Here is a 19,037-nt window from a genome sequence, read left to right on the forward strand (position 1 = left end):
GCCGGTGTGGAATCTTAATGCTTTCCTACGCGCCCCCCCCCCCCCTTTTCTTTCTTTTCCTTATTTTTTGGAATAAGAGGAAGCAACCAGGGTGAGCTTCAGCCCTTGGAGTTGGGATCTGCCCTTGGGGCCTGGGGCTCAGCTGCCCGCCCAGCTCGAGCTCAAGCACACGGTCCCTTCCTGATGCCACCAGGCTGGATAGCACTCTTCAGTTTCAGCAGCACCTGTCCGTTTTCTTGGTGCGCCAAGAGAAAGGCGTGACCTCACTTTGGGGACCTAGTTTTGTTTTACTTGGTGGGAAAGGAAGCCGGCCCAGAGGCTGCTCTTGCCTCCTCATTTTCCCTGTAGGCCTCTCTGCCCTTTGATTGTCTTTCCCGGATCCCTGTGACTTTATGATTTTATTTTACACAGTGTGAGTGTAATTCCTAGTTCCAGACGGTCTGTATGCTGCTTGTTCCCTCGTGTGGAGCTTCAGGTTCCTTGTGTGGGGTGGGGAGGCTTCCCCTGGATGTCCCAGGGCCCTCGCAGCTCTCTCCAAGGCTGCCTGCCTCCTTGTCGTTTTCAGACACTCCCTGCGGGAGGGAGGGACTTGGTGGCCAGGACGCAGTTGGGGAGGGGTAGGGACAAGGGACACCTCCAGGCTACCCCTCCTCCCCACCCATGTAGGCCCTTGGCCCTCCTTGGCCCTCTAGGACTCAACGGACAGCTGACAGATGAACTTCCAAAAACCGTCCTGTGGCTCCTAGTGAGGGGGATCCGGCCTTAGCGCACCTCTCCAGCCTTCACACCCCCCTCACCACGCTTGAGTTACCCCCAACACTTGCATCTCAACAGTTCTCGAGTCTAGCATGTCCATTCCCACCTCCGTGCTTGGTGTTTTTCTTGCAGGAATAGGAAAGCCCATCCTAAGATTCATAGGCATCCTCGAGGAGCCCCTGAATAGCCAAACCAATCTTGAGAAAGAAAAACAATGTCGGAGGACTTACCCACCCTGATTCCAAACCTTACTGTAAAGCTACATAATGAAAACGGTATAGTACCAACATCTAGACATGAACCAGTGGTAAGGAGTCAAGAACCCAAGCCCGTTAAGAAGGGCATCGAGACCATTCAGTGGGAAAGGGCAGTCTTTTAGCAGCTGGTGCTGGAGAAACTGGATATCTCTATGCAAAAGAATGAAGTTGGACCCTTTCACCATATAGAAAATGGAACTCAAAATGAATCAAAGATGTAAAATTAAGATTTATTTATTTGTCAGAGAGCACAAGCAGGCAAAGTGGCAGGCAGAGGGGGAAGTAGCCTCCCCGCTGAGCAGGGAGCCTGATTTAGGACCTGATTTAGGACCTGAGCCAAAGGCAGTGGCTTCACCGACTGAGCCGCCCAGGCGCCCCTTGAAGACCTAAAATTATAAGAGCTAGAACTATGAGCTCTTAAAAGGAAACCAAGGAAAAGCTTCATGACATTGGATTTGGCAATGATTTTTTGACACCTAAGGCACAGGCAGCACAAAAGAGAAATAAATTGGGCCTCATCAAAATAAAGAATTTTTGTGCATCACAGGACACCATCAAGAGAGTGAATACGAACAGACATTTCTGCAAAGAAAAGACATCCAGATGGCCAACAGACACATGAAAAAGTGCTCCATATCACTCGGCATCAGGGAAATACAAATCAAAACCGCAATGAGATACCACCTCACACCAGTCAGAATGGCTAAAATTAACAAGTCGGGAAATGACAGATGCTGGCGAGGATGCGGAGAAAGGGGAACCCTCCTACACTGTTGGTGGGAATGCAAGCTGGTGCAACCACTCTGGAAAACAGCATGGAGGTTCCTCAAAATGTTGAAAATAGAGCTACCCTATGACCCAGTAATTGCACTACTGGGTATTTACCCTAAAGATAAAAACGTAGTGATCCGAAGGGGCAGGTGCACCCGAATGTTTATAGCAGCAATGTCTATAATAGCCAAACTATGGAAAGAACCTAGATGTCCATCAACAGATGAATGGATAAAGAAGATGTGGTATATATACACAATGGAATACTATGCAGCCATCAAAAGAAATGAAATCTTGCCATTAGTGACGACGTGGATGGAACTAGAGGGTATCATGCTGAGCGAAATAAGTCAATCGGAGAAAGACAACTATCATATGATCTCCCTGATATGAGGATGTGGAGATGCAACATGGGGGGTTAGGGGGATAGGAGAAGAATAAATGAAACAAGATGGGATCGGGAGGGAGACAAACCATAAGTGACTCTTAATCTCACAAAACAAACTGAGGGTTGCTGGGGGGAGGGGGGCTGGGAGAGGGGGGTGGGGTTATGGACATTGGGGAGGGTATGTGCTATGGAGAGTGCTGTGAAGTGTGTAAACCTGGCGACTCACAGACCTGTACCCCTGGGGATAAAAATACATTATATGTTTATAAAAAAACAAGAAATAAGTAAAAAATTTTTAAAAAAGAGTGAATACATGGGCACCTGGGTGGCTCAGTGGGTTAAGCACCTGCCTTCGGCTCGGATCATGATTCCAGGGTCCTGGGATAGAGCCCCACATTGGGCTCTCTGCTCACTGTGGAGCCTGCTTCCTCCTCTCTCTCTGCCTGCCTCTCTGCCGCCTTGTGATCTCTGTCAAATAAATAAATAAGATCTTAAAAAAAAAAGAAGAAGAAGAACTTGTCTCCAGAAGATGTCCCACCAGTGCTGGGGTGTTGGTGGGAGCGGGTTGGTGCTGCTGGGCTCACCTAGGTAACATCACCACCTGCCTTGCGGCGGCCCCGTGTATCATGCTGCCTACACTGTGTTCCCATGAGCCGCCCTGCATTTATTTTCCCCACGCCTCCAGGACATCAGGACATTTCAGGGACCCAGGCAATAGTGGGAGGTGTGGTTAAAGGTTCATAAAAGAGATCGTGCAATTCACCATGCTGAGATAACCTGTTGGCTTTTAGAGAAAAGTAAGCCTGGGTCACTACCTCATGCTGCTGTCCATGATAAATTCTAGAAAGGTCCAAGACGAAACTGTAAAGCAGAGAAGAAAACGAAGGCAGTGTGAAGAACCATCTTGGAGGGAAGATGTTTCCCAGGAAACCAGAAACCTAGAAACAAAGAGGAAAATAGAGAAATTGACTACATAAAAGTTAAAAAAATGTGTAGCAGAAGTTGGAGGGGGAAGGTGATGAATAAGCAGAAGCTACTCTGAAGCCTCAGAAGAGCTCCTGTGGGGCGCCTGGTGGCTCAGTGGGTTAAGCCATTGTCTTCGGCTCAGGTCATGATCCCGGAGTCCGGAGATCAAGGCCCTCATTGGACTCCCAGCTCCATGGGAAGTCTGCTTCTCCCTCAGACCTTCTCCCCTCTCATGCTCTCTCTCACTGTGTCTCAAATAAATAAATAAAATCTTAAAAAAAAAAAAGTGCTCCTGTGGGTCCAAAGAAAATGACCCACATCCGAGCAGTGAGTGGGCAGTATTCTGTAGCCGAGAGTGGTCAGATAAGATACTCAGTCTTACTTGTAATAGGGGTTGTCATGAAATAGCATCGAAACAGTAATGAGAGAGCCTTTTTTTATCCCCCTCATCAGATTGACCGAGATGAACAGTTTAGTAGGAGCAGAGTTTGGTTGGCTGGTTGGCTGGCTGGTTGGTTTTGAAAGGCATCTTCCCGTCTTTCTATGGGAGTCCTGGATGCAGTCTCTGGAAGGTTCTCTGGCAACATTTATGGAAATTCAAGAGGCACATACCCTGTGACACAGCAGTTCGACTTTGGAAGATTTATGTTCTAAATCTTGTCCCTAGTAAGTGCAAAGACATGGGTGCAAGGAAGTTGTCTCATATCAGAAGATTTGAACAATGTCAGTGCCTGGCCGGGGGGCAGTAGTGACCACCGAGGATAAAGAGAACTACCTGGGGGCGCCTGGGTGGCTCAGTGGGTTAAAGCCTCTGCCTTCGGCTCAGGTCATGATCCCAGGGTCCTGGGATCGAGCCCCGCGTCGGGCTCTCTGTTCAGCAGGGAGCCTGCTTCCCTTCCTCTCTGCTTGCCTCTCTGCCTACTTGTGATCTCTGTCTGTCAAATAAATAAATAAAATCTTAAAAAAAAAAAAAAGAGAACTACCTGGATGGTTAAGTAATAAACTCCAAGGTATGTTTTAGAAGGAAAAAAAATGCAAGGTACAGAATGGTAAGTTGAGAAAGTTCCCCCTGGTGTGAGCGAATGTTTATGTTTATGTTTATGGCAGAGAAAACTGGAAAGATACTTCCTAGTGGTTGCCTCTGGAGAGAGGGTCTGAGAGTCTGGGGGGGGGGGTGGGGGAGATATTTAATTTTTACTGGGGGTATTTATTACTTTCCATTCTGTTCGGAGTCTTTGATTCCTGCATCAGAGGATTCACGTCTTTCATCTGTTCCGGAAAGTTCTCAGCATCATCGCTTTGATGCCGCTGTTCCCTTACGCTGGATGTTTCTCCTCCTGGAATTCCTACTGTGTGTGTTTTGGACTTTCTCATCCAAGCCTGCCCGTCTCAGCTGGACCATACGCATGGGGTGAGAACAGCCCTCAGGGTTGATCTCCCTGATGGCCTTTCTGGGGCCTGGGGTTAACCAGTTAAAACCCAGCTCGTGAGCCACGAAGATCTGTCACTGAGAGGCCAGGTGGCTTCCGCAAGTTTCAACTGGGCCCCAGGCATCAATCCAGGAACAGCACAACTCTGGCCAGAAAACTGAAGCTGATCTGAAAGCCTCCCAGGGCAGAGTCCGTGTCATGGGAGGCGGGGTGCCCACATGGGAGGTACGTTCCCCGAGGACCCACATGGTCCCCCTGGACACAGAGCCTGTAGCTGTTCGGGCACCCCAGGGAGGACCTCCACCGGGCAGGATAGGCTGGCAGGCCCCAGTGTGGCCGCCCGCCTGCCCGCCCGCCTGCCTGCCGTGGGGCCTCCTGTCCTAGAGAACTCGGCCCAGACCCGGGACTCCAGGCCAGTCCTCGGTTTCTGAGGGGCCGCCTGCGGTGGTCAGCACCGGCATGGAAGCATTCAGCGTGGAGGGTGCAGATGGCCTGCTCAGTCTGGATGCAGAGCCCTTGCAGCAGCTTGGAAAGGCAGAAAGAAGCTTCCAGAAAGAGGTCCGAAAGCCAAGATCTGGAATGCCTTCCTGCGGCTGGGCTTTCGTTCTTTTTCTGTCGTGACCAAGTCCGTGTATCCCATCCTGAGGTCGTACTTCACATGGATTCAGTTATTCCTGACGCCCTCCCCCCGACTCTTCCTCTGCAAGGGCTGCGTGCGTGAGGGACGGAAGCCTTCTGAACGCAGTTTAACCAGAATGACGCCCCACGCTCGGGAACTGGTCAGGAGGAGGGCGCCTGGCTGGCTTAGGCGGCTAAGCCTTCAGCTTGGGTCCTGGGTTCTGGGTCCTGGGATCGAGGCCTGCTCAGCGGGGAGCCTGCGCCTCCCTCTTCCTCTACCCCTCCCTCCTGCTTGTGCTTTTCTCTCTCTCAAAGAAATAAATAAAATCTTAAAAAAAAAAAAAAAAAGGAATTGGTCAGGAAGAAATCTCACATATTTCTGACGTGGTTTACATCATCTCGCACTCTGTTCCTACCATTGATGCACTGAGCAGCCTAGACAGTTGCACGTAATAATCAAACAGTCTTCCTAATGTGTGAGGACCAGGAGGAAGAGGAGGGATATAGGGGCAGGCTGTCAGTGCGCTGTTGCAAACTGCAACGAATCCAGAAGGCCGATCGTACCCCAACACCCCTCAGGGGTCCCGAGTAGTCTGAGCTGGCAGGAGCACGTGGGGTCCCTGTGATGTGCCCTCCCCAGCTGCTGGCAGGGACACAGCATCAGGACACAGAGCCTCTCAGCAGCTGGATTCCAGGGGTCCCATCAGAGGCCAGGCTCTCCTCTGTGGGCATCTGTTCATGACCCAGAAGTTCCAGCCAGCATCTGGGACGTTTCCATAGCCCAGGGGCTACACAGAGCACCCTCCAAAATCTGCAACAGGCCTGAACCCAAGTCCCATTTGCTGAGCCTGAGCCGTGTTTCGGATAGGTTGGAAGGTTCTAGGCACAGACTTCCTGAAAAAGGAGCTCGCCACCTCTCCCCTCACTTTGGCGTTCCAGACCATGGAACACAAGTGTTTCACCTGGGGCTGCCGCTTGGACCGGCCCTGCGCTCCTGGGACAGCCTGACCCTGCCCTTCCGCAGAGGTGCGGCCTGGAACCCTGCTGAGGGGCGCTGGGGGGTGCCCAGAGCACGTGGGCTCCCATTCCAGAGTGGCCCTTCCAAACCAGGGTGCCCTCGCCTCCTTGATCCTGTCTCCCGGTCTGTCATGAGGGAGTGATGTGGGCACGAGGATGGAATGGGAGACCGAGGCAGGGCCTGGCTCCGGGTCGGGGGTGGGGGGGGCAGCTTCCGGGTCCTTAGAGAGGGGCAGGGTGTGGCTGGGAGGGGCCAGAGCAGAGAGAGGAGACAGCGGGGCAGCCCCCGCAGAGGGGTCTGGATGAATCATGGGGCTGAGGTTGCTGACACGTTAGCTGCGTGGGCTGGAGGCAAGCCAGAAAGAGTGATTAGAAGTCCCGCACCTCGGATGCAAAGATAATAGGAAATGGCTCATCCTCCGCTCCTGGTTAGGTAAGTACGCGTGCGCGAGTACCGTCGGGGGTTGGGTGGGGAACAGACAGGAAATCGAGTAGATCTGGTGACAGGCAGTGGGGTAACGGGGACGGTCTTGCTTCTTGAATGTTGTTTTTGAGTTTAAAAAAAAAAAATAGATCTATACAAGAGGATACATTTTGCCCTGGCCTGGGAGAGAGCTCCTTTCGCTCCTTCTAGGAGGGAGGCGTAGGGTCTCCTGCAATGGGCGGGTGGAGATTACAGTCGGAAGCGTCTAGGTTCCCTGTGCCCACAATGAAACAAGCACCTGCTGTGTGCCATGCGGGGGGCCACCTGCTCAGCCTAGAGCACCAGGAACTCACTGCTCCTGACTTCAGGGGCTATACAATGTCCCCGGGTACGGTGCATTCCACCCGTAAATATTTACTGAGCACCTACTATGTAACCTTGTATCACTCACTCAGCAAACACCTGCTGTCTGTCTACTGCATCCTGGGAGCCCCCCAGGCTCTGGGAACACGTCCTGCTTTCCTCCACTTGCCTGTTCTAACAGAGGGAGTGGGACGTAAGCCAACAAGAGTACAAGAAAATTTCAGACAAGGACTCATGTGCTGAAGAGACCACAGCCCGAGGGTCCCCAGGTGGGAGGACAGCAGCGGGTCAGGTGGGGGCTGGATCAGCTGGGGTGGGGAGGGCTTCCCTGGGGACCCCCCTGCCTGGCCCCAGCCCAGGCAGACCTGAGAGCAGGGGTCCTGGCCGGGAACGCAGCGAGTGCAAAGGCCCCCAGGGAGGGGACGCTGGCCACCCAGTGGTGTCCTCTGAGGACCAGAGACCTGGTCGTTGCTGGGAGGTGGGGGGAGGGTGGGCAGGCTGGAGACGCCCCACAAGAGCCCTATGCAACAGGAAGGGGGTGGATTTGATTCTAGGAGAAACAGGGAGTCCCCGGAGGTCATGATAGAGCCGAATGAATTTTTTTTTTTTTTTTTAAGATTTTAAGTGATCTCCATACGCAAAGTGGGCTCAAACTCACAACCCCGAGATCAGAGTTACATGCTCTACTGACTGAACCGGCCAGGCGCCCCGAACCAATGGTTTTAAAAAGGGCCTCTAAGGGGCACCTGGGTGGCTCAGTCTGTTAAAGCATCTGCCCTTGGCTCAGGTCATGATCTCCGGATCCTTGGAGCAAGCCCCGTGTCGGGCTCCCCACTCTGCAGGGAGTCTGCTTCTCCCTCTCCCTCTGACCCCAAACCATACTCTCTTTTTCAAATAAATAAAACCTTAAAAATTAAAAAAATAATTAAAAAGGGGCTCTGATCGCTGGCAAGGTTGGCAGGGGCGTCACCCAGGGCGGATGCCACAGGCTTCTTGTAACCTCATCTCAGAAGTGACATTGCAGCACATTTCCTGCTTTCTTTTCTAGAAGTGAGCCACCAGGCACAGCCCACACTCTAGGAGAGGGGGTTCCGCAAGACAGGAGGTGGCCATCACTGGGGCCCATGTGAGAGGCTGCCCAGCACCCCTGAAGAGGAATTTGCTTTGTTCCGTGGGACCTAGAATTGCCCATTAGGATTTTTTGCAAGTTTCCTTGGGGCTCAGCGTCCCTCCACCTTCCTTTCCCCGAACTGCTCTATAGTCAGCATGGGTCCCGAAGCACGCATGGGCTGGGGCCACAACGAGGCGGGAGAGGAGGACACCTGCAGCCTGCGGTGTGGGGGGGCGGGGTTATGACGGTGTATGCATCCCTCTTCAGTCAGAGCCTTCGCTGGTCTCTCTTCTAGGCATTTGCCTCCCTTCTGGCCACTCCAGGCTGTGGGTTGGCCTTTCCTCCTTCTTTCTCTCTTTTTAAAAAATATTTTATTTATTTATTTATTTTTGAAAGAGACACAGAGAGCACTAGCAAGGGGGAGGAGCAGAGGGAGAGGGAGAAGCAGACTCCATGCTGAGCTGGGAGCCCGATGTGGGACTCGATCCCAGCACCCTGGGATCATGACCCGAGCCGAAGACAGAGGCTTAACCCACTGAACCACCCAGGCGCACCAGCCTTTGCTCCCTCTGATTGGAGAGGTGGAAAGCGCCGTCCAGCCACACCACCTGAGAGGTCGCTGGAGGCCCAGGCCACACTCTGTTTTGAGACTCCTTGTAAATTCAAACCCAGCAACTGGGGCGTCTGGGTGGCTCAGTGGGTTAAAGCCTCTGCCTTCACTTCAGGGTCCTGGGATCGAGCCCCGCATCAGGCTCTCTGCTCAGCAGGGAGCCTGCTTCCCCCTCTCACTCTCTGCCAGCCTCTTTGCCTGCATGTGATCTCTGTCAAATAAAAAACAAACAAACAAAAAACTTTAAAACCCAGCAGCCTCTAGAAAGGTCTTCGGAAACTGTGGCATATTGCAAAACCCCAATTTAACAAACCAAGAGCTTTGATATTCGGGAAGCAGGAGGGAGTGTGACTGGGCTTTTCACCAGGCCTAATGGAGTTTGCAAAGAACATTTGTGTGCCGGCCAGCAGGGGAGGCATGTGGTTCTAAGACTGCTTACTTATTTTCGCATGACTTACCTAGCTCTTACTATGTGTCAAGCACTGTCGTAAATGCTTTAAAAGAGGAACTTAATGGCTTTGCCCTTTCTCTGGCTTCGGTAAAGTGGAAGGACTGTCCAGCTGGGGCTCGTCGGAGGGTGAGAGAGATGGAGGTCACTTCCAGCTAATTTCAAAACAGAAGATGCCCCAACAGGCATCAACACGTCCTCTGTGAAATAAGCCCAGAGGGAGGGAGGTGTTCTAAAGATCACTGTTTCACAGAGGTGGAAACTGAGGCACAGACAGGTGGGCATCCGTCCCAGGTCACACAGTGGGTACATGCACTGGCTTCTGGGAGCCCATCCAGACAGGCCGTGGACCCCGTGTGTTCTGCAATGCTCTGGGGTGGGGTGGGGTTCTTGGGGGGTGGGCCAGGCTGGGCTGTGCCACCAACACTCTCTTTCCCTGTGGGTGGACACGGTCGCCGACCCCCAACGTGTGTGTCAGACAAACGTGCAGGGTAAGCACGGTGCGCTCGCCTGGAATTGGGTCTGGGGGCTCCCAGAAGGGCATGACCCGCACCTATGGATGGCAAGAGGCCCCCCACCGGTCGCTGCTCGCCCTGCCTGGCATCGTTTCTGTGCCAGTACCGTGGGGCACCCCAGCGCGCAGTGAGACCGTGTGTGATTCAGAGCGTGATATGAGAACCTCGCAGTGGGCGTCCAGCTGCGAGAGATGGCAGAGACCCGTATGGTAGGGCCCTCGCTGCCTGCCTGCCTCGCCCAGGAATTTTCTAGCACAAGCCCAGTCTCCAGACCCTCCCCAGCCCCAAGGCTCCACTCTGGGGACTCCCCAGCCTTTCAGGGACTGATCCAAGTTGCCGGCAGGCAAGTGTACCCTGCTCCTGAAATTCAGTATTTGTCAAAATGTGGCCCCGGGCCCTCAGGACCTGTATCAGCCGCGGGCGTGTGTAAATGCGGAGCCCTGGGCTGGTGCCCCCGCCCTGAGGAGCACGGGCACTCAGGTAAGGGCCACTTGCCTCCCTTTGCAGGAAGGTCTCACCGGGGAGATGCCAGGGATGGGACCCTTGGCCTGTTTACGAATTTGCTGGATCTGCCACTCCCGTCCCGTCTCCTCCATTCCAGCTCTCTCAGGGCCACGCGGGTACCATGTACCCCAGCACCTCCCCCTGCCCTGCTCCCCAGGAATGAAGTTGCTTTTGGGGCCCTGGAGCCTCCACAGCACGGCACAGATAGACCGGGTCAGCCAAGGGGATTTTGACATGGACCAGCCCAGGAGGAGCAGCATTTTAAATAAGGGTGCCCTTTCCTGACGTTTGGAGTAATGACGACACCCCCCAAGGGGCACCCCACTTGAAACCTCCCACCTTGCCCACCACCTCATTTCTCCAGCGCTGGTGGTCCCCACGGGCACAGGACCAGGGGGCTGCTTAGGAAACCCCCACCCCCACCCCAAGACGCCCCTGGCCTGGAGACACTCTGGCAGGGACGCAGCCTGCCCCAGGGTAAAGGCCAGCCCAGCCCGGGAGGGATGGCTTCCTGTGCACGGCAGTCCTAGGCAGGTGCAGGCGAGGGAGACCTGAGGCCCGCAGCTCCCCACTCCCTTGAGTAGGGGTCTGTTGTGCGGAGGTGGCCTTCCTGGGGGGAGGTGCCTCCTCGAGCCCACTGAAAGCCCTGCTTTGTGAACCGAAGCTGTTCCTTCTTGCTCTGCCCTCCAGAGGCTTGCTCCAGTGATCGATAAATGCTTTTAATTAAACTCCAACTGCTTCAAGAGGACTGTGTGGTCCCCTGGGTCATTGCTTTTTCTTTCTGCAAACAAGCTTCTTCTGGTCTCTCGTGCTGGGGATCACATGGGCCCTGGGGGAGCCATCGGCCCTCTGAACTTCCCAGGTCAAGGGCCTCTCTTGACGGGTGGGCCTTCTTTATTGGGCCCTACTCAGGATGCCCAGGGTCGGGGGATGGGGGTGGGGGATGGGCTCTTCTCAAAGGCAGTAACCCCAGCCCGAGGCAGAGGCCTGGGTTGAAGGGGAGTTATTCTGTGTGTAACGTGCATGACATTCGGGACCGATGGCCTGTTTTCTAAAGTCAAAACCCCTCAATGCCTGGCTCTCTTGCCCCCGGTGCCCAGCGCCCTGGCATACAGTAGGTGTTCAATAAATGCTCGTTGCCTGAAAGGTGAGTTTTCCTTCTGCTAGAAATCATCCCCCGGAGGGATGACCCAAAGAAGGTGGGTGAGTAACTCTCCATCCACAGCTCCTCCCTGTGTGGGATCACATGTCTCCGGCGCGGGGAATGGAGGAGAGAGACTTTCTCAGAGGTCCCCTCGAGGTGACTAAGAGGAAGGGCTCCACCGCCCAGGGGTCCGGGTAGGGATCTCCTGCTGAAGACAGGAGACTCCAGCCACTGTGGTCAAGCAAAAAGCCTTTTATTCAGAGCACAAGGTGGGGGTTTGCACCCAGCCTCCCCCGCTGTGGCCCTTGTCGTTTTGACAACAGCTGCGATCCTGTCAGTTCGAAGTAAGCACAGTGTTAGGCTGTCGGCAGCCGCCGCGCGTGGAGGGAAGGCCACTGTGTCAGTGGTGACGGGAGGACAGTGAGGACAGGAAGCTCGGGGTTGGGCGGGTCACAGCTCCCGCGTGGCCCCCCGAACCGGGTTTCCTGCCCCCGAGCTCCAGCGCAAGATGAGCTCGGTGGGCCGGGGGCCCGTCTGACCGCGGGTGACAGGCCTCCCGTAGCCATCGGGCACTCAGAGCTGGTTCCGGGGCCGCTGGAGCCTCAGCAGCCGTCTGACCACCGGTCTGAAGTCACTGGAGACCGACACTGCCCGCGGTGACCAGGGGACCCCCTTCCCTTATTACAATGGCCACCTCCTCGGGGGCTCCGGGGGTGGCATTGCCTTTCTCCACGGGGTATAATCTTTGGTATCCAGTCGGCTGTGTGCCCCCCACCTCCCAACCCCAGGCTGCCTTCCAGGGTAGGACAACAAAGGACAGGCCTCCGTGATGGGACAACGGCTCTCCCAGAGTGGCTAGTGGGCTTGGCCTGCCCAGATGGCAAGGGCATGGCCTTCAGAGCCGACGAGGGCTCCCAGCATTATCATGAGTAAATAAAGCTGATGCGGACTGGGAAGACAGGCCTGCGGCCTGGGGGCTCTAGGGGTCTGCCGTCACCCCTTGTGGGATGTCTCTCGAGGGCCCTGTGCTGGGGTCAGGACAGGTGACTCTGGGAACACCGGCCCCTCTGAGTAGGTAACCCTGGGCTTCAACCAGGCTCACCCTGACAGAGTGGGGTGTGTGTGTGTGTTTGTGTGTGTGTGTGTCCGTCTGTCTGTCTTCCTGGTTCATCGGTCTGCCGTCCGTGGTCACCCCATCTCCTCAGAGAGATGAAATGGACCTTTTCTTGTGAGAAGTGGCTTAAAACCCAGGCCCGAGAGATTTCTGGTCAGTTCTGCCCACGTGGGTTGTGAGACTCTGTCCAGGCGGAGGTCAGTCCCCGTCCCCACAGGTCCTCTCCCTGACCCCGACCCTGACCGCTGGATGGCTCCCAGCTGTCCGCCTCTGTGACGGGTCTAATGTCTGTGGAACGGAATGGGGGCTGAGTTTGGCACTGCTCTCAAGACACAGTTACTGTCCTTTGGGCGCGGCCTGCATGTATGTGTGTGACTAGCCCGGTGTGGGGTCCTCCTCAGACGGAGCCGGACCCGCGCGTGTTGCTGTGGCAGCCGCCCCGTCTCCTAGTTATCACAGGCTTGGGGTTGCCTCTCCGGGGAGCAGCTGGGACGCGGCACCCTTTCCGGGCTGATCTGCTCTGATGTTGCTGTCCTGTCCTGGGTCCCGAAGGCCAGCCCTGCTCTGCCCTTTCATCCTAACATCATGGCCTTCGTCTCAAAAGCCAGGAGCCAGGGCCCCGACCATCCCAAAAGAAGACAGACATCCCGAGAAAAGCCAAAGGCAAGTTCTTTTCTGCCCCTGGGCTGCCCCGTTCAGAGCTTTCATTGCTGATGGGGCCGTGCCAGGTGCGGGGGGCGCCCTGTCTCAGAAGGACACCCTGTCCCGCTCCAGGCACACTCTTCTTGGATGGCCTCTGGGAGCCTCTCGTCCTCCTGTTGCCCCAGTCCGCCCCCCACCAAGACCTGGCCCAACTTGGGGAGAGGAGGAGGGTGTACAGGGGACGGCAGTGGCCGCAAGCAGCCTGCGGGGATGGGTGGGGGGCAGGGGTGCAGGGCGGTGCGTCCCAGCCACTCTGGGGCCACGACGCCTGCGTCCAGGCTGCCAGCGGCTTTCCAGGTTCTGGCCCTCCCCCAACGGCAGCTTCACTCATCGGTCACCTCCACGGAGTCCTCGTCCTTCCTCTCCTCCGACGGCTCCTCTGCAGTCTCCGTGTTGTCTGTTTCGGACAGCGAGGCCGCCTGCCGCACCCAGTCCCTGTCACTGAGAGGCTCTGGGTCGCATGGCCCAGAGAAGGGGTTGAACCAGTTCAGGGAGAAGTCCCCACCAAAGGTCTCTTTCACCGACTTCCAGCTGCCCCTGCGCTCCCTGGGCTGGTGCTTTCTCTTGAGGCGCTCGATGCCCTGGGGGGGACAATGGGATACAGAGGGTCAGCAGGGGTGAGGAGGGCGCGGTAGGGGCACAGCCGGACCAGGCCAGGTCAGGGTTGCGGGGCCCTGAGGGCTAGTGGGGCACGGGCAGGGTTGGGGGGGGCGGTGGGGAGCGGCACAGCAAGCGGGGGCCGGGGTCTGCCCAGCCTTGCCCAAATCAGGCCAGGCTGCTGCGGGGCCCAGGGCCGAGGACTAACTGCCCGTGAGAACACTAAGAAGACGAGCCCTCCCTGGGCATTCTGGGCCACGCCCCCCAGCAGGTGCAGCGGACTCAGCATGAAGAAGGGGTGCAGGCAGTCAGGGGAGAGCGCGGAGTACAAACACGGGGGGCCGCGGAAGCAGACTGTTGTGTGCCCAGCATGCGGCGGGCAGCCGAGGCGGGCACAGGGTCGCTGTGGGGGGGCCCTGCTCCGGCGGCAGACGCGCGCCTGCTCCCAAGCTGCCCACTCACCTGTCTCTGGGCGTCTCAGCTGCCAGGCCACAGAAAGAGAGTGAGGGGAAAGGGGAGAAGCCCGCAGGAGTGAAAGGCATAGTCAGGTCAGCTCTCCAGACCACAGTCCCCTCCACAAAGGCTTCCAGCCCCACCAGGGCCTCTGCCTTCCTCCACCTCCGCTGGAAGCCAGAAGCTGAGGGAAATCGCGGGGTTTGTGAGGCACGGCCACTGCTCATTCACACGACCCATTCCACCTCAGAACAACCTCTGAGGACCTCGTTCTGGGTTCTCTCTTCTTTGCCACACAAGAGCCTCCCGTAACCGGTACGATCCCTTCTGTTATGCAGAAAGAGAAACTGAGGCACACCCACACACTGAGGCCTGCCCCATCCTCCGGGCCAGTTCGTCTCCAGCACTCTCTCTTCCCACTTCATCTCAGAGATTTAAGTTTCTCGGTCCTTGAAAAAACCTGTCGTTTGAAGAAGCTGATCTCAGGGCATCTCCCTGGAAGACACTAGTGACAGAGGGCAGACCAGGGAGGGAACCGGGCGGGTGTCCCCTGAGCCGAATCACAGGTAACCTCACCTCCGTGCTTTTCTCGCCCCGAACACACATTTTTTTTTTTTTTTTTTAAAGATTTTATTTATTTATTTGACAGAGATCACAAGTAGGGAGAGAGGCAGGCAGAGAGGGAGAGGAGGAAGCAGGCTCCCCGCCAAGCAGAGAGCCCGACGCGGGACTCGATCCCAGGACCCCGAGAGCCACCCAGGCGCCCCCCGAACACACACTCTTGATCTAATCGTGAGAAAACATCAGCCAAACACAAATTGGAGTTTACCGGGTACCTGGCCTCTGATCTTCGAGAGGGTCAAAGTCTGACAAAAATGCTTCGGGGGGCGCCTGGGTGGCTCAGTGGGTTAAAGCCTCTGCCTTCGGCTCAGGTCATGATCCCAGGGTCCTGGGATTGAGCCCTGCATCGGGCTCTGCTCCGTGGGGAGCCTGCTTCCTCCTCTCTCTCTCTCTGCCTGCCTCTCTGCCTACTTGTGATTTCTCTCTGTCAAATAAATAAAACATTTAAAAAAAAAATGCTTCGGAAGCAGACACAGGTGATGGCTGTATAGCAACTGCAGGCGCTAAAGTGGTTGATTTTACGTTGTGTGAATTTCATCTCAGTTAAAAAAAGGCGGGGGGGCGAAGTTCATGAAAGACAAAGACCTAGGTTGTCACAGATTGGAGCAGACGACACAGATGGGACAAGCGAGGCAACAGGACAGACAAGGGTCTCGGTGGGGCACGTGGAGAAGCCTGTAGGTCTGTTAAGGGTCTCGCACCCATAGTTTCCCAGGTTTTTGTATTTGTATTGTGTTTATATGAAATGGTTCCATGTTGAAAGGCTGACGGAGGCGTACACAGGAGCTCTCTGTGCGATTTCTGCCACGTTTTTTGGTAAGTTGGAAATTATGTCACAATAACAGGTAAAAAAACTAATCGGAGACACACAGATGTGAGCAAGAGAGTCTTGAACACTGAGTGACAACATGACAAGCTGGGAACAGCCGAGACACCCGCTCAGGATGGCTGAGTCTGCCCTTCTACAAAGTTTAACACAACTCAGCTCCGAAAAACGGTGTTGATATAGTTCTACGTTACCCTGGAAAATCCTGCCCACTGGTGACAAGGCGAGGAAGCCAGGGTAGTTGGACATGACATCACGGGACCTGCGGGTACCTTTGGGGATAGGGTCGGAGGTGATTTGTACTAATTTCTGTGGACTTCTCACACGTCCCAAGCTTTCACCAATGAGCAGGTGTTATTGTCATGATCAGAACAGAAGAGCTGTTTCAGAAAACAGACCTTGCTGGCAACTCCCTGAGGGAGCCTCGCCTAGGTCAAGGGCACCCGATGCTGTTGGTGCCCACGGATGGGCCCTTCGCCAGGCTTCCCTGCTTAGTGGAAGCCACAGGGGCCACTGAGGACACTTGCTTTGGGGGATACTGTGTTCCCTGCCCCGGGCAATGCTTTGCAGCCTCTCCAGACAGGCATCTGAAGCATGATTTCAGGGAAGCTGGGACATCCTCAGGAGGCAGGGCAGGCGACAGAGGGGACACCCAGATTGACTGTGTGCACGCTGGCTCAAAGCCATGATTGTGGGGTCTGCACAACCGCCCTGAGAGGAGGTGGCTGTTGGTACCGACAACTTGGCAAGCGGGAAAACAGAGAATCTGAAAGGCCATTACGGTGGCCAAAACTTGTCTTGCTGGGCGCTGGAACCTGGATGAGAACCCGTCTCTGCCTTCTGCCCAGGGCGTTTTCAGTCCTCCTACGAGTTCTCACTCTACCTGTGCTGATCACCAAGGCAGAGGAAAAAGCCGGTGAGGGAGATGAAGCAGAAGAGCCCTCAAGACGACGGTGCTCCATGGCGAGCACTCACGGCGACACTCAGCCTCTTCACCAAGCTCGTAAGAACATTCTAGATCAGAGCCCGGCCTGTCCACCAGAGGGAAGTTCCTGAGCAGGTTAAGTGGACAAACATCCAGGTCAACTCTGAGTCTGGACAGAAGACAATATTCCAAACGCATCTGCAGCCTAAGAGAGGCGTGAGGGTCTGAGCCCGTGTGTTCAGAACAGACAACAGGGTCTCTTTCTCCTGGTACGACTCAATTCTGAGTCGAAGGCGTGCGGGAGGCAAAGTCCTTCGGCGGGAGTTTGCAGGGGCACCAGTAATACCCACGCCAGGCCCAAGTGAGCAAGATGGTTGACTCCTCGGGAGGACGGCACGGCCAGAGCCGACAGCTCTTGTAAGGGAGGGTGTGGCTGGGGGCTTCTGGACCTCCCTCTGCCACAATGACACACGAGCTTTCATTTGCACAGGAACACACCAGAGTCCCCAGAATGAACGTACCAGGACGAAAGCTCCCGAGGGAGGCAGAGACCCCGAGCATAGGCTTCGTAAGGACTCCTCTGAGAACCCACGGAGCAAGCGTTCATTGTCCCCCCTGCTCCCCTCGACTCCCCACCTCATCGGATGGCGACAATCGGAGACGCTGCTGCCCATGCCGCGTCCCTCCTCCTCGGACAGCCAGAGAACATTCTCTCTTCATCTGTCGTTTCACATCCTTTTACTCGACCCGCAACAGGCAACACTTTTCCGTACAACCGTGCACCGCCGCCGACAAAGTCTCATGAGACGATACTTACTCCACAACTGTCACGGATTTTTATTTATTTATTTATTTTTTAAAGGCCGCTGCTCACTGACGAGCTGGTCTCACGGATCAGGAGCCCTTGTGACTGTGGTTGGAAGAGCAGAGGTCCGGCAGCACTAAGGTTCATGGAAGCCACGCCGGGTGCCAGACGGCTTTGTCACAGCTACGGTCTTGACTCTCACTTGACCCTCGCTATGACCTTGTGATTCAGACGGCCTCCCTGGTTTGACATGTGAGATCACAGAGGCTTTAAGTCAGCGACTGCGCCAAGTCACACGCGAAGGAAGTTGCCGAGCAGGGACTTGAACCCGAGTCTGAGGGGGGCCAGAGCCTTGATGCCCGGTCGCCAAGTTGCGTAAGGTCAGTAGCAGAGAGGTTCGGGGCACCCTTATGTCCACGTGTCGGAGCATGGGGCAAACACTCCTTCCTCCTTAGCTCCCGTGTGCGCGCGGATGGACCCCTGGGGTGACTCTGACTTGCTGGGGTGCTCAAGGCGGTCGTGCCACCGAGAACTTGTTTTCCGAGGGAGAGGGCAGGGGAACGAAGCTTCCACTTGGGGACACAGCAGACCGGCCAGGGGCTGGTTTCCGTGTCACGGCGGAAGGTGGCTTGTGACTTTCTTGGCAGCCGAGCCCGGATGAGCAAAACTGGTCATTCCAGGTGTGTCACTTGGGTTCTTTGGAGACGAAGTGTTCCCAAGAGGAAATAGCGTGACTAACAGGAGATGGAACACCCGCATTCCTACCCAAACTCACTCTGGGGGCACGAAGTCACCAAGCCTGGGCACCGAGGCGGACATCTGCCCGGAGGGTGCGAACTTTTGCATGTTTGGCCCGGTTGCTAGAAGCATCGCCTGAAGTCGATGGCTGGGAAGGAGTCACGTAGTCCGGCTTGCCATGTCGCCTTCCCTTCTCTTTCCCTGCCACGCTCCAGGGCCCGCGCTCTGAAACACCACGGCTGCCACGGGCTCACTGCCCAGGGGTGTAACCCCCCAGCACCACCGGAGCCCCTGTGCCAAAGCCGAAAGCCTGGGCCGCCCTTGTGCAGAGACACGTCCTCTCTCCTCAGCCGTCTGGGAAGACTGGGGGCCCTCAGGGATGCCCGCTTCTTTCTGTGTGGATGGCAGGTCACCCCACTGCCGACGACAGCCCCATCCCTGGTCCCTGAGCTCCCGCCAAAACGTCTCCCATTCCAGTGAGGGAGCGAGGAAAACCCCAGGTTCCCTGGGGTTTTCCTATCTTCAGAGGGCATTTCCCTCTGGCTGAACAGAGGGAGACCCACACAGGATGTCAAAAACAGCCTTGTTCTCTGGGAAAGATAGATCTAGGACGCCAGGTTTAAATGATGAATTTCCAGGTTTAAATGATGAATTTCTATGTTTAGGCCTCAATAATAATAATAATAAATCAATACATTTTCAGCACCATCTACTGCCTTCCTCAGACATCCCATGGGAAAAAGAACCAACCTGGATCACTTAAAAAAAGAAAAATGCCTTGAGGACAGAGTGTTTGGAGGGCATCCAAATAAATAAAATATTCCCCCTGCCAGGAGGACCCAAGGGATGGCTTCCTGAGGGGCGGGAGCAGGCCAGAGCCTTCGAAACTGCGCTAGTCACTGAACAGCCACACTTCTTTGCACACCTCAGCGAA

The 19,037-nt window shown here is 55.5% G+C and overlaps 1 protein-coding gene across 1 annotated transcript in view; it reads right to left on the reverse strand.

Moving 5' to 3' along the window:
* Positions 1 to 11,558: 11,558 nt before the first annotated feature.
* ZDHHC3 (zinc finger DHHC-type palmitoyltransferase 3) overlaps positions 11,559 to 19,037 on the reverse strand; it is a 54,337-nt gene continuing 46,858 nt past the window's right edge. Inside the window, exon 7 of the mRNA XM_045990519.1 lies at positions 11,559 to 13,719. Within this exon, the coding sequence (XP_045846475.1) occupies positions 13,462 to 13,719 (258 nt within the window). The 3' untranslated portion in view covers positions 11,559 to 13,461. The remainder of the gene's footprint in view (positions 13,720 to 19,037) is intronic.

The sequence above is a fragment of the Meles meles genome, chromosome 20 (assembly GCF_922984935.1).
Source record: "Meles meles chromosome 20, mMelMel3.1 paternal haplotype, whole genome shotgun sequence".
NCBI classification, from domain to species: Eukaryota; Metazoa; Chordata; class Mammalia; order Carnivora; family Mustelidae; genus Meles; species Meles meles.